This window comes from Lathyrus oleraceus, chromosome 4 (genome assembly GCF_024323335.1).
Source record: "Lathyrus oleraceus cultivar Zhongwan6 chromosome 4, CAAS_Psat_ZW6_1.0, whole genome shotgun sequence".
NCBI classification, from domain to species: domain Eukaryota; kingdom Viridiplantae; phylum Streptophyta; class Magnoliopsida; order Fabales; family Fabaceae; genus Lathyrus; species Lathyrus oleraceus.
Genome location: NC_066582.1, coordinates 72,619,963 through 72,636,475, shown reverse-complemented (window position 1 = coordinate 72,636,475; position 16,513 = coordinate 72,619,963). Strand labels below are relative to the sequence as shown.

General features: G+C 35.8%; 1 protein-coding gene and 1 pseudogene across 1 annotated transcript; both read right to left on the bottom strand.

Annotated features, from left to right (window-relative positions):
- Positions 1-2,193: 2,193 nt before the first annotated feature.
- LOC127136087 (protein NUCLEAR FUSION DEFECTIVE 4-like) lies at positions 2,194-8,745 on the bottom strand (annotated as a pseudogene).
- On the bottom strand, positions 4,968-6,128 carry LOC127073460 (uncharacterized). Its single transcript, XM_051014611.1, has 2 exons — positions 5,395-6,128; positions 4,968-5,104 (listed from the first exon to the last, which is right to left on the bottom strand). Exons 1-2 carry the CDS (start codon positions 5,915-5,917, stop codon positions 5,073-5,075), a joined length of 555 nt encoding a protein of 184 aa, XP_050870568.1. The 5' UTR covers positions 5,918-6,128; the 3' UTR covers positions 4,968-5,072.
- Positions 8,746-16,513: the final 7,768 nt, after the last annotated feature.

The following is a 16,513-nucleotide window of genomic DNA, read 5'->3' as shown; positions in this document are numbered from 1 at the left end:
TTTGCTCTTACACTTAATATAAAGATGTTTTAACTTATTATTTTATTTAATCAACCTTTCTACATAGACAAAATAATCAATAGAATATGTAATGGATTGCATAAAACAAATTAAAATACTAATGTAACAAATTAAACAATTTAAACAATTAAATTATTATATATTTATTTATTTTTATATTGAATTATTTAGATAACTATAAAAAACATATATGTTTATTTCCTCACTTTTTCTTCACTTTCACATTTTAAAATAAATAAATAAAAATTCATCTCAATTTTTCTCTTTTTCTCCTCACATTCATTTCTTTCACTTTCTTTCCTTCAAATTTCTTTTTTCATCAAACAAAATGTAAAGAATGGAAATGTAGCTGGACCCCACTAGGTGTCAATGGTGCAACAATGACAAATGAAGCCAAGAAGAAGAGAATGAACAAGATAACGTGAAAGAGGAGATAAAGCTCTTATTCATTCATTGGTTTGTACAAAGCTACAATATTCAATATATATATATATATATATATATATATATATATATATATATATATATATATATATATTGGGTAATAACTAATAAATAACAAACTGTAACAGAAAGTACACGTGTATGGTTGTGATGAAAAGCTATATATAAACTATGCTATATTAACATCCCTCCTCAAGTTGGGCTATGGATGTTATATAGTCCTAACTTGGATAAAATGGAAGATAATGAAGGTGAGTGTAATGGTTTAGTAAATGCATATGCAAGCTGAGACTTTGTCGAGATTGGTAATATGTGAATTAACTTGGATTGTAGCTTCTCACAGATAACGTGATAGTCAAGTTCAATATGTTTGCTCCGCTCATGAAATGTAGGATTGTGAGCAAGATATATAACAGATTTGCTATCACAGAATACATAAGCGGGTTGAGAAAAAATGATCTTGAAATCTTGGAAAATGAATTGTAGCCATTGAAGCTCACACGTCAGTAAGGCTAAAGCTTGATATCCTGCCTCAGTTGAAAAGCGAGACACAGTGTTCTATTTCTTCGATTTCCAGCACAACAAAGAAGAACCAAGGATAACACAATAGCCCGTAACAGACCTCCTGGTGTCAGGGCAACGGGTCCAGTCAGAATCAACAAAAACTGATAATTTGAGATTGCTGGAAGCAGAAAATAGTAAGCCTTTTGCAGGGACAACTTTTAGATATCGAAGGATCCGTGTTGCAGCTTGGTAGTGGGGGAGAAATGGATTAGAAACATATTGGCTTAAATGTTGCACATCATATACAATATCTGGCCGATAATTTGTCAAGTAGATTAATCTGCCAATTAAACGTCTATAGCTTGTAGGATCTTCTAATGGCTGACCATCATTAGCGGATAGTTTGGTGTTAGGGTCAAAAGGAACTGCAGATGGTTTTGAAGCAAGAAATCCACTGTCTTATAGGAGATCAAGAGTGTATTTCCGCTGATTGAAGAAAATCCCTGTGTTGGATCGAGCAATCTCAAAGCCAAGGAAATACCTCAACTGACCAAGATATTTGATCTTAAAAGTTTGATCTAATAAATGTTTGACAGAGTGAATTTCATCAATGGAATCTCCTGCTAACACAATGTCATCCACATAAACTAGAAGTGCAGTAAAATTATGAGAAGCAACCTTAACATACAAGGAGTGGTTGATCCGCTGTCGTGCACGGGTCAAAACGAGTGTTTTTCAAAAACGTAGTACGGCGACAATTTTAACTCCGATATCGTTCTCACAAGAATTCTTGATTATTATTATCCAAAGGTAAATCGAATTAAGGGGGGGGGGTTGTTTGGTTTGGTGTTCGATTAAGAAAAAGTGATTATTAAAAGCAATTCTTAAAATAAGTTGTTATGAAATAAGTGATTATGAAATAATTCAATCTATCGATTCAGTTCCTACTATCATCGATTAATATAATTTTAATACCCTAAACGGATTGTCTATTCCTATTTGGATACAAACTCAATGACAAGCACGGTGAAGTTTGTGAGATGTATGATCCTATTGTCCGAATTAAGCAAACGGGATAAGTTTTCATGGATTAAGCAAACATGATTGATCAGACACAAAAACGAATTAAGCAAACGTGACGTGCCTATGTTAGGATCATACAATCAACCAAATTGAATCAATATATTTCATGCAATCGAATTAAGCATACAAGAACACAAAATATCATTGAAAGGAATTAAACTAAAATTAACATTATAATAATCTCAAGTTTTGGAACCTGAAATACGGCAGATCGAATCAGAGGGATTAGTTCTCCATGGAATTCGTACAAGCTTTCAAATTTTTCGTGAATAGTGATACCGTGTCCTGTTTTTCGGCTGCTTAGGTTATAGAAAAATTAGAATAAACCTAATTTGGTCAAAACATAACTCAGGCCCAAACTAAATAACCCAACACAAAATATAAATCTAGTGCTGAAGGCTTCAACGAATATTTCAACCATTCTACAGTCCGAATTAACTTCTGACTTCTTCATAAAAGTCGTAGCTCTTTCTCTTAGCTCTTAGCTTTCCAACGACTGGTAGCACGTCTCAGTCCGATACTCCTAACTCCAGTTATTAATTTATTCGTGCAGACTGCTAATGCTGAAAATAAATTGCGAAAAACAAATAAGTGTAAAAATAAGATAAATTATAAAAACACATTAAAAGGGAAAAATAACCAAACTAAAACATGGAAATGAATAAGTATAAATATAGAAGAATGTGTATCAAAATGCACTGATCATTGGTCAACCTTGGATTGAGAATATCCAATGGAGATTAAAAAAGATGAGAGTTTGGCATACCATTGGAGGCTAGCCTGTTTTAAGCCATAGATTGACTTCTGAAGTTTACAAACTTGAGAGGTAGAAGGAGTGTACATACCAGAAGGAACACTCATATAAAATTCTTCATTTAAATCCCCATGGAGAGAAGCATTGTTAATGTCAAGTTGTTCTAAATGCCAGCCTTTGATTGCTGCAAGAGCTCAAAGGACTCTAATTGTAGTGATTTTTGCAACAGGTGAGAATGTATCAAAATAATCAATGCCCTCCATTTGTGTGTATCCCTTTGCTACCAGCCTAGCCTTGTACCTTTCAATGGATCCATATGCCCTGTATTTGATTTTATAAACACACCTACATCCAATAGGTTTCTTACCAGAAAGTAATTCAACAACATCCCAAGTGTGATTCTCAGTAAGAGCTTGTAATTCAACATTCATAACATTTTTCCAACAGTCCAACTTAATGGCTTGGGTGAAAGATTTTGGTTCAGCGTTATAGGTTATGGCACAACAAAAATGTTTATAAGATGGGAGACATCTATCATAAGTAAGTATGGAAGATAAAGGATATGCAATGTTAAAATCATTTGAATGCAATGAATGAGATTTGTTTATAGCAGAATAACAATGACAATCTGCTAAGTAACTGAGAGGATGAGAGGTTCTGTTGGATTGTATCATAGGATGAGGTGTATTAGGATTATCAATAAGAGCTATAGGGAGGGATAAGGTGTTATCAACAAGAGCAACAGGAGAGATACTAGAACTAGAGGTATAGTTGTTAGGAAAAGACTGAGCAGACTGGTTATTATCTACATGACTATAAGTGTCAGTATTATGGATATGACTGTGACTACTGGAGGGAATATGATCAGATTCATTGAAAATTGAAGTTTTAGGAAAAAATGAATTAATGGAATTGTTTATAGGAGGGGTAACAGACTCAGGATATTGGATATTGGATAAAGGGGATGTGTCTGAGTCAAAAGGACCAGCAGGGGTGTCAGTTTCATGATAGATAATTTGTAATTCACTTTCTTGTGAAATAGGCATATTAGTAGTGGCAGAAGACCTATGCATAATAGGTATATCATCAAGAAAAGAGTGAGATTGTGGGTTAGGTTGAGGTTGTCTATGTTGATTTGTGGTATCCTGGTTAATTTTGAATGGAAAATTATTTTCATATAAGATAACATTTCTAGAGACAAATGTAGTATGGTTGTGCAAATCATACAAGATAAAACCCTTTGTGCCATCCTTGTAACCAAGAAACACACATCTTCTGGCTCTAGGGTCAAATTTGGTTCTATGAGCTTGTAAGGTTGTGGCAAAGCATAAACAACCAAAAACTTTTAAATGTATTAAGGAGGGTGGCTGAGAAAATAAGAGTTCATGAGGACTTTTCATTTTTAAGAGGGGAGAAGGTAGTCTATTTATTAAGTGGATGGCATGATGAACACAAAATTCCACATGTTCAAAGGGAGATTTGAATGAAAATATAAAGTTCTAGAAACATTAAAAATGTGCTGATGCTTTCTTTCAACGACCCCTTTTTGTTGGGGTGTTTCAGCAGAAGATTTTTGGTGTGTGATGCCTTTTGACAAAAGAAACTCAGATAAGGGTAGAAACTCTGTACCATTATCTGTTCTAAGACATTTTAGGGATGATTTGAACTGGTTTTTAAGGTAAGCTATAAACTGAATGAGGCTATTTTTAACTTGATCTTTTGTTTTAAGAAATATAACCCAAGTGTGTCTACTATAATCATCAACCAAGGTCAAGAAATATTTGTGTCATAGAAAAGAGATAGTAGAGAAAGGGCTCCATACATCAGCATGGAGTATTTCAAAAGGGGTTTTTTAAGGTAAGCTATAAACTGAATGAGGCTATTTTTAACTTGATCTTTTGTTTTAAGAAATATAACCCAAGTGTGTCTACTATAATCATCAACCAAGGTCAAGAAATATTTGTGTCATAGAAAAGAGATAGTAGAGAAAGGGCTCCATACATCAGCATAGAGTATTTCAAAAGGGGCACAAGATTGAGTATTACTATGAGAAAAAGCCTTTTTCTGTTTTCCAAAATGACAAGATTCACAAGGTTTATTATTATTTGTACAAGGGATGAAAGGAAACAATTTTGCAATTGTATTTAAACCTATATTAGAAATGTGCACTAATCTATAATGCCAAAGATTACAAGTATCATTAGCAATTGAATTATAAGCTGAAGGTTGAGGTGCAGAGTCAAGAACATACAGTCCTCGTTGCAACCTAGTTGTACCAATCATTGCCTTGGAAAGATTCTGCATCATTTGGCAAGTATCAACAGTGAAATGAATAGAATAATTATTACTACCGACAAGCTTAGCAATAGAGATAAGATTGACATGAAAATTTGGCATGTAAAGAACATTGTGTAAAGTAAGAGAAGGTGACACAATGGCACTGCCAAACATGGATGCAGTGATATGAGAACCATCGGGTAGATTAACATGAATAGGTATGATATTAGTGCATGTAAGAAAAGCAGTTTTATCAAATGAAATATGGTATGTTGCACCAATATCTAAAATCCATAGGTTAGCATGCTTACCATTCTGAGTGGTTGAATGAGAGTTCATGGCAAAAGAGGAAATGGAAATAGAATTGGCTTGAGGACTAAGTTTGGACTGTTGAAGTAATTTTATGATGTTGTTATACTTCTCCTGAGTGAATCCAAAAGAAGATGTTGCTGAGCCTTGTGGAGAAGTATCAGATGCAGTGTTAACTGCAGCAGCGGATTGAACACTATTGCCAGCACTCTGAAATTTACTCTTTCCTTTAAATCCAAGTGGATAACCATGCTTCATGAAACAAGTCTCCACGGTATGATTTGTTCTTCCACAATGACTGCATACACGATTATGACCTCGAGCACTATTAAACCCTTGAGTCTTGCTCTTTGAGTAGTTAGGTTTTCCATTAGAACTTCTTGAGTTGGTTTGAATTTGGAATGCCACAGTTTCCTCAGTATTAGTAGTAGTAGGATTCATAGCAGCTACTGAACTATGCATCTCTCGTTCTTGTTGAATAACAAGAGAAAATGCTTTGTCAATGTTTGGAAGGGGATTCATCATCGTGGTTTGCGACTTAGAGTGTGTAAAATTTTCATTTAATCCCTTTAGAAAGCGAATTACACAATCTTGTTCACGATACTTCCGAATTGAAGCAATAACACCACAAGAACAAGGTATAGCGCATGAGCAAGTAAGAACAGGGCAATAATTTTCCAATTCATCCCATAAAACTTTTAACTGAGTAAAGTAATTTGAGACATCAAGATTACCTTGACGCAGCTTGTAAAGATCATCTTGAATGTCAGATATGCGAAATAGATCACTGTGAGAGAAACGAGTTTGGAGATTCTTCCAAACACCAACAACACTATCGATCCACAAGGAAGATTTGGAAATGGCTTATGAGATGGAATGGTGTAACCAAGAAAGTACCATGGTGTTGCATCGAATCCATGGAGCATATAAAGGATCTGCTACCGGAGGTTTGGTTAAGGAGCCATCGATGAACTTCTCTTTGTTCTTCGAAATCAATGCAATATGCATCGACCTTTGACCAACTGTGATAGTTCTTGTCATCGAGTAATGGAGTCACAAAAATGAGTGTCGGATTTTCATTAGGATGAAGATAGAAAAGATTTGTGGAATTTGTAGAAAAATCATGGTAGTTCTGGTAGGTCATTGAAGAAAAGGAAATCAAGAATCGAAGGATAATCTTCGAAGAGTTCGACTCTGTAGCAGAGAAAACAGAAAAAAAAATGTAGAAAACAAAAGAAACAGGAAATGGAAGAGAGAAATCAATGGCTACTAGAGCTTTGAAGGCTCTGATACCATGTCAATGGTGCAACAATGGCACATGAAGCCAAGAAGAAGAGAATGAACAAGATAGAAAAGGAAGAAGATAACGTGAAAGAGGAGATAAAGCTCTTATTCATTCATTGGTCTGTACAAAGCTACAATATCCAATATATATACATTGGATAATAACTACTCTAACCGAAAGTACATATGTATGGTTGCGATGAAAAACTATATATAAACTCTGCTATATTAACACTAGGCCATTAAAAAATACTCCCGTTTTTCATTGTGTGTAATGATGTATTTAACTACTTGATGGAAAAAAGTGTATGGATGTCTTTCACAATTAAAAATTGAGGTTACTAGGTTTCTCTAATAGTGTTTTAACTATTTTGTTTATTATAATGTGTTGATTATGACTCATAATTCACTTATAAGTGAAAAACTTATTGGAGCTGACTAGGCATAGTAGAATTATTTAAGAATAACTTTGTAAATTAATGTGTAGTATTTAAATACAAATTGTAACCTATAATTGTTAAACTTGAATAATAAATTAGATATCATATTCATTCGATAAGAAACCTAGATAAAATGTGTTGGCTAAGGATCTGTTTGTTTTTAATTTTAAATCATTATAAGTTTTTTTTTTGTATTTTTGAAAATAAATTTTATAAAAATATTTTTCAATTTTATTATAAGTTTTCTAAAATTTATTTTTTATAAATTAAAAAACTAATTTTGACCTTCTATAACATAAACATATATTATATTATTAAAGATTAAAATATAGTCAAAATCACAATTTAAAAAAAAATTATCTAAAAAAGGATTTTTATAAAAAACTATTTGAAATAGCTTCAAAATTAAATGATTTTTTGAAATTTTAATATCCAATTTTTTTTTTGATAAAATAATAAAATATCTAAAATATTAAAAATAATTATTCAAATCAATTTTTTATTTGAAACTTTAATAAAAAAAATCTTTATAATATTTATTATGACTATGTTATTTGAGGCAGCCTGAAAGAGCCACCGGTGTGTAAAGCATTTGGTAAACAGGCTTAATTCTTAAGGTCAAGATAATGCTGGAGATTGCACCAGCAACACACACAGCAGCAAGTACGAGAAAAGTAACCTTAAAACAATCTGGACCAATACACGAAACACTTGAAGCAACGAGACCAAGCGCTTGTTGCTTTGCCAACTCACTGTCGTATATACGTCCGGCTAGAACCGCCGAGAAAAGAGTTGAAAAATAAGCCAAAGTGCTTCAATCCGAAAAGCTCTGAAACTGTTGGAATCAGTATTGAAAATTGTACGCCGTAGCAGATGCCGAGAAATCCAACTGCTGGATAAAGTGTTCCTTTGATAGCATATGCAAATAAAAGATACAAGATTATAATAATGATCTGTGTGCATGTCATCCAAACCGTCCGCGGAAGAATCTAAAACTATCAAGCATGGACTCTGACGCAAACACTCGAACACAATAGGGATACTTCGACACACCTATCCATCTCTTTGAAAAAGAGTTATAAATGTTCTAATTAAAATAAATCTTTTTAATTCTTAATTTTGCTTTAATACTAGTACATGTTAAGTCTTTTAATGGTGAGATTTCTCAAAAAAAAAATGTATAGGAAATGTTGAAGAAAAATAAAATAACAAATTCTATTTAAAGTAGTACTAGTCTTAATTGTCATAAGAGTATCTCACACCAATTTAAAAAGTGTCAAAAACAAGAAAAAATCATGCCATAAAATAAAAAAATAAACAAGAGAAGAAGAAGAAGTTGTTTACCAGAGGATAAGGAAGCGAGGGAAGTGTTTTGGAGATAGAAAGCCATAGAAGACCAAAACCGAGGAAAGAAAAGAGAACACCTATGAAAAGCATAAGCCAAGGAGGGAACTTGTTGCAAACAATACCAGGAAGAAGAACAACATTCTCACCAATATCATTGGCAACACCAAAAAGAGAAACTTGTCTTTGGTTGAAACCAATAACGGATTTGAAGGAAGGTGAATAGAGTGGGAATGTGTAAGCACTTCCTACGGCAATTTGAACCCATAGAACAAATGAACAACATTAAAAATTAAAAGACACTCAAAAGGATGTGATAAAACGAATAACATAATACCTCTATTTATACTGGATTCTCAACATGACAATGCCAAAACAATTGGCAGATCCATTATAAATAAATCAAAGCAACCGATCAATTATAACCGATTAATTATAGGGACAACTTGTACTTAAATAATAAAAAATAAAAAGCAACCACTTATCGTAGTTCCAGACATGTACTTAAATAATAAAAGCTATAAAACAACCACCAATTACAATATCGGCTCTGTAATTAAATAATAAAAAATAAAAAGAACCACTTATTGCAGTTCCAAGTTCCAGACCTGCACTTTAAATAATAAAAAATATAAAGCAGCAGTCAATTACAATGCCTCTGTATTTAAATAATAAAAAATTAATTAATTAAAGTAATTAGCTATATATAAATAAATATAATTTTTTAATTATAATTTTAAAATAATTAATATATATTTATTATTAATTTTAATATTTATTTTTAAATATATTATTTAATATATATTCATTATTAATATTAAATTCAAAAAAATAATTTAAAAAATAGTTTTTAGGGAGCTGCCCTTTCAATGGACAAGTGTTCTATTTTTTTAAGGGATCGCCCATTCATTGGGCATGTGCTATAAGAAGGAATATTTTTTTTTGAAACATGGTAGTTTGGAAAATATCGTTGAAGTGAATGATATCTTGGAGAATCTTTTCTAAAAAAGTGGTATAGTAAAAAATTCTTTATATGTCAGATGTGGAAATTTTTACAAAAATAATTCATTTTTTAAAGGAAATTTCCAAAATATCCATGGTTTCAAAAAAATTCCCAAACTACCCCACTTTTAGGGGAGTCGTCAATTGAATTGGAGACTCCCATTAAAAATTGAATGGAGGCGCCAATTGGATTGACTAGGGCAGGTGCCATAGCCAATCCAATTGGCGCCCCTGTTTAGGGTTTAAGAGGAGGCGCCAATTCAATTGGAGACTCCTCTTAAAATGCAATTTTTTTGGTAAATGGTATACGTGATAGATAAATTTGATATATGACCACTTGATATTAATAAAATTTTCCGTTTACACAAAGAAACCTAATGGTGATTACCGGGATCACCTAACCGATCTCCGGTCCCACATCCTCTAGCTACCCTAACACGTGGCCCTAACTCACGTTGACGATTCGGTACTGGTGTTTGAGCATCTGAGGGGCCAGGAACGTCACTACCAACTCCAGGAGAAGGTTTGTTGAGGTAGTCAGACAAGTCGGCATAGTCTTCACTATGCATCGATGGTGTACCGCCGTAGCTGAGCTCATGGCCCATGCCAGAGAAGTTGGAATGTGGTTGACTCATTGATGGGAGACCGAGACGGTTGAAGGGAGACATGAGTGTGAACGATGTGTCGAGGAAAGGTTGGAAATGTTGTTAGGGTGTTTGGTAGAGATAGGGTTGTTGGATGTTTTGGTTTTGTGAGGTTTGGGCTTCTTGGCTACGGTAGGAGGAGGGGCGGTTGGTGTTGAATGATCGTTGGGTGTTCTGGCTTAGGCGACTTTGGTAGGGTGATGGGGTGGGTGCGAAACGATGTTAAGTATCAGGTTGATAGTCAATTTGTTCGTGGTGGTATGGGGTATGCTCTTGGTATTGGGGTTGGGTGTATGGAATGTTTTGGTTGTATGTTTGTGTATTGGTTGAACGGAACGTTTGACGGACAAGGGGTTGTGTGTATCCAGTCTGACACTGTTGTTGGGGGTTTGATGTTGAGGTGTCAGGTGTGTAAGTCATCTGGCGTGGGTCGTACAAGTACACATCCTCGACGATGAACTGAAAACCAACCGATTTGTACCAAGCCATATAAGTACGACTTGGTTTTTCTTCAGTTGGCATGACTGCGTCAGTTAACGCATGGTCATGACGGTGCTTCCATTTGCGACACTCCGATCTTGCGAAGCTTTGCCATGGATTGAAATTGGTCGTTAACTTTGCGCAGATGCCATTCTCCTAGGCTAGATGGGGGATCTAGGATATTTTGGGGCATACCGAACTGCAGCTTCACACGATCACTGTTGTGCATCTCCACAGTTATGAACCGTATTATCGGTGTGCATGCAGTCCATACGCCCGCGTCTTCAGCGTTGACTTGATGGTCATGATCCAAATTAAGATATGGACGCCAAATAAACTGAAATGTAAAAGAAGATTGGATTATAGTCAAGGTAGAAGAAGTTAACAAAATATAACAAAATAATTAAGTTATTTTCCTTACGTCTGTCGGTCGAAGGTGATCCAACAGGTTGCGATACTGAGTAATACAATATCTTGGACATTTGTTGTAACTCATATTACGTGCATACCATCTACACCAAAAAGTCAAAAAATATTAGTTAGAGTAATAATCTTTAAAGAAGTAAGTAAAGATATAGCAATTTAAACAACTTACTTTTGTGCATACGGAAATGTGAAAGGGTTGTTATTGACGGGTGCTAGAGACGATAGTCTTGACCAACCCCATGCTTGTAGCAAAACAGCACATCCAGAAAATATAGATGTGTCTTTGTGTGAGTTTTTGCACAAGGAGCTATAGAGATAGGCTAGACAAGCAGATCCCCAACTGTAACTTCCTATTCTATCTACATGTCTAAGTAGAGGTAAATACATAATATGCATGCTAGAACCACTACCTTCGGGAACTAAAAATGAGCCAATTAACAGCATAATATAACACCTAGTTTTTATTATTCGAGCATCTTCGGTAGAATGCTCATCTAAGTATAAACTATTATAGTACGACTTAAGGCGTGAGAGTAGTATACCTTGACCTCTTGCGTTATCATCTAACAAATCAGTCTCCAAGAGATCCATGCAAATTGAATTTGCATAGTTGGTTTTACCATTAACAGCCTTACCTTCAATGGATAGTCCCAAAAGCATGTAGACGTCTTCTAACGTCCCGGTACACTCACCGGTTGGGAACCAAAATGTGTGTGTCTCTGGTCTCCATCTTTCGCATAAAGCTAGAATGAATTTGTTATCTATGGACCAAGACAAAATCTTGCTTATATGACCAAAACCAACGAGTTCAACATAAGGTTGAATCATCAGGTCCATATGGACATATTCGTGGACCCGAGTTCGGAACCTTGATACATCCTAGAAAAGAAAGAACAGAAAACTTGACTAAGTTGGTATGTTAAAATAAAAGGGGGTTGGTGAAAATGAAAGATAAAAAGTTAACAAAAGAAAAAACTTACATATGTTGCGATGTTTGCAACCGTTTCTCTATGTGATTCGCCCATTGTGAGGATAGACATTTTATCGGGGGGTTGGTGTAGATGAAACTACAAGAAGTTGTTGTAGATGAAATTGTAGAAGAAGTATTGTAGAAGAAGTAGTGAGAGTGATGGTGTGGAAGAAGTGTTTATGGAGTGGATGTATTTATAGGCAAATGGATGAGAGCATGAAAAGTTGTGCTTGCATGGTGTCTCCACTTGAATTGGCGACCATGTACAACCTTTAAGAGGGGTCGTCATTCAAATTGGCGCCTCCATAGGGACATGCATGCAAGACCTAGGTCTGATTGCTTGGTTTCGAGGTCTGAATGCATGCTTTGACAAGGTGTCTCCACTTGAATTGGCGCCCATGTGCAAGGAATGAGTGGGGGCACCAATTCATTTGGAGTGTGTGTCTGCATGTCTGACACGTGGCTGTCCTTTCTCTTGCATGCTGAACATGTCACTTCTTAGTAGCTTACATGGTTGACATATCATTTTGGAGTAGCTTGCATGTGCGACACGTCATTTCGGAGTAGCTTGCATGTGCGACACGTCACTTCGAACTAGCTAGCATGTGAGACACTTCACTCCTCTATTTAAGTGTCTTACTGTCAACATCCAAGACACTTCACTCACATTCATCTGTAGTAAGAAAATAGTTTTCATCTGCACAATGTCATCTTCATCATTATACAGTGTCAATGTTCACTACAATGGTGAAACATACGAGTCTGAGCTATATGGTTTTTGTTTTCGAAACACCGATACCATTAGACTCACGATCAAGAGAAATCCAACCTTCTTGCATTTGAAAAAAAGAATACAATCATGTATATGATAGGGTATTATGTCAAAGATCACATATCAAAATCCAATATTTTTTGAGAATAGTCAATGCAAGTATTTCCCCCTTAAGGCACGAGACGATGAAGATGTTGAATACATGTTTGTTAGTCATGAACATTCAGGTTGCAACTGTATTGAGTTGTACATTACTCTTCAACCATGTATACCATCTCAACAGTCTCAACTAACCAGTCAGGATGAATCTGGTGAAGATGATCCACAATGGTCAGATGACGTCAACCCAGAAGCAGAAGCAGAAGTGGACGTCGTTGATGAAGAAGAAGAGGAGACCGAGATACAGGTTGATCACATGCTGAACAACGACGATGAAAATGATGATCAACCACCACCAATACCTCCTAGTCATGTCTACAATCCACCTCAACATATGACAAATATGGATCTTCACGACGATGAAACATCCAACAGTGTTTTCTATAATCCGTATCCGAGATCAGAAGGCAAATTAAAGGTGGGAGACATGTTTCGTACCAAAGAAGAATGTGTTCTGGCTATCAACAAATTCCACATGAACAACTCTGCTGATTTTACAGTGAAACACACTGATTCTAGAAGGTATGTTATCGAATGTCGTAACATGCTTTGTAAGTTTCGTTTGGTTGCATCTTACAAGAAGAAAAATGACTCTTAGGAGATCGCTTCAATAGACCCACCTCACAGTTGCATTGCAACTAACGTTGAACAAGATCACCGTAAACTAAGCGCATCGTTGATATGTCAAGACATTCTGCCGTTGGTTAATAAAGACCCATCAGTGAAGGTGAGTATAATTATATCCCATATCAGATCAACATATAATTATGCTCCATCTTACAAGAAAGTCTGGATTGCGAGGACAAAGGTTGTTGAACAAGTTTTCGGCAACTGGGAGGATTCATACAAGGAATTGCCGCGGTTTTTATGGGCACTAAAAACATATGTCCCAAGAACTGTGGAAATTATGGAGACATTTCCAGCGATGATGCCAGACGGAACCTGTGCTACAGGTAATAGAATCTTTCACCGTCTCTTTTGGGCATTTGACCCGTGCATCAAAGGTTTCGCATTCTGCAAACCTATTATTCAAATTGATGGCACTTGGTTATACGGCAAATACAAGGGTACTTTGCTCATGGCGGTTGCACAAGACGGAAACAACAATGTCTTTCCCATTGCCTTTGCTCTTGTTGAAGGTGAAACGGCTGGTGGATGGGGTTTCTTTCTTCGACATCTCAGAACGCATGTGGCTCCACAAGCCAATCTCTGTTTGATTTCTGATAGACATGCTGCCATTGAGAGTGCCTACAACAACCATGACAACAAATGGCATGATCCTCCTTCTACTTCATGCGTGCTATAAAAGATAAGAATCTTCACAAGAAGGTGGTGAATGCTGGGTATGCTCTAACTCAGCTGTCATTTCAATATTATCGTGATGAAATTAGACTGTCTAATGAAGACGCAGGGAGATGGCTAAATAACATACCAGTAGAGCAGAAGGCAAGGGCATTTGACAAAGGTTGTCGATGGGGCCACATGACAACAAACCTTGTGGAATGCATGAACGGGGTATTCAAAGGAATTCGAAATCTGCCGATAACCGCCTTGGTAAGATCAACCTATTATAGGTTGGCTTCTACGTTCGCAACCAGAGGTGAAAAATGGAGTGCGGTGTTAATGTCCGGGCAAGTATTCAGTGAGTGTTGCATGAAGGTCATGAAAGAGGAGAGCATCAAAGCTAGCACACACGTTGTAACAGCCTTTGACCGTCATAGGCAAAATTTCAGCGTCCAGGAAACAATGGACCACAACGAGGGAGACCAAATTTAGCCTACGCTGTTAGACTAAACAGAAGTTGGTGCGATTGTGGAAAATTCCAGGCCTTCCGCATACCTTGCTCCCATGTCATTGCAGTATGCGCTTATACTCGTCAAGATGCTTACAACCATTTATTTGATGTGTACAAAGCCGACATCGTCATGAATGTATATAATCAAAGTTTCTCAGTACTACTAATGGAGGATTACTGGCCTCCATATGAAGGTGATATTGTTTGGCACAATGACGAGATGCGTAGAAAGAAAAAAGGAAGGCCAAACAACACACGTATCAGAACAGAGATGGATTCCACAGATAAAATGATAAGATTATGTAGTATCTGTCGTCAACCAGAACACAACAAGAACAACTGTCCCAATCGAGGAGCATCATCTAGGTCTTAAGCTTTTTGTAACATTGTATTTCTGTAACCTTCAATCGTTATATATCATTAAGTTTTTGTTACAATGAGGTTCACAACAAACATCAGTATAAAATAAGCTATCTGAAAACACAAATATTTCTAACTGATTACAACAATCAAATTGATGTCGTCTCGACCGAACATCATTTCCCTAGCATCCTTATCAGTCTTCATTCACACCTAACCAAAGATACTGTCAAGTCTCTCAATACTTCTAATTTTTTCCCCTTCTGGTATTTTCCCATCTAACCAACGAACCAGCTCCCTCTTCAGTTGATCGAACGTAGTGATGTTCCAGAACAGCATCAGCATCTGAGGTTTGTCTCTCGCATAAATCACCTTTCCGTATCGGCGAGGAACACCAAACACGATTGCCAATTGATTATATGAGATGTGGAACAATTACTCACACAACACATCTATTTATAACACAAAAATTGCATTTTAGGAGGAGTCTCCAATTGAATTGGCGCCTCCTCTTAAACCCTACACAGGGGCGCCAATTGGATTGGCTAGGGCAGGTGCCCTAGCCAATCCAATTGGCGTCTCCATTCAATTTTTAAGAAGAATCTCCAATTCAATTGACGACTCCTCCTAAAAATGGAGTAGTTTGAGATTTTTTTTGAAACAGGGGTATTTTGAGAATTTCCTTAAAAAAGTGGATTATTTTCATAAACATTTCCAATAATTTTCTCAATCGCATTAAACTAAACTATAACTTTTTATTTATTTATTATAGTAGTGATATAAGAGTATATCCGTAACTGTATAAAAAAACATGAGTCTATCCAAATAAATTACGCAACTGCATTCCCGTGAGGTTTTGGCAAGAGCCAAATCGAGACATTCTGTAAATGTTTTCTTCTCACAAAATGACCACCCATTTGTATGAAAAAAGGGAAGAAAGCGTAAGGGTCCCCATTCATGACTCTTGGCGCGCAATAGCCTTCAAACGTGGCAGCTGTAAGGAGCTTACTGCATAAAAACCAAAGAGGATAAACAGATAAGGTTTAGAACCTTTCGAGTGGGACGTGTTTTACACTTTTACTATTATTATGCTTTTTCCAAATGTCGTTTTATGTCATTCATCCAACTTGAACTTTGGTTTTAGATACACCCTACATGCTGTCGCGTCATTCTTTACCATTTTCCTCAACCATCTTTTTCAATTAATTTAATTACATGCAATCGGTGAACTTTATAGTATAGGCATGGTAAAACAGAGTAATCATAAGTTTGTTTTTATCTATTCAAATAGTAGTAGTAGTTGAGAAGTTCATACTTTATTTTAAGTTGCGTGTGTCTAACCCAACAAGCACTAATTACCGGTGTCGTAAAAAAAAATACTCATGATTAATAATTGATCTTGGTAATCAATATAATTATACCGTCAGTTACAACTTTTTTTTTTA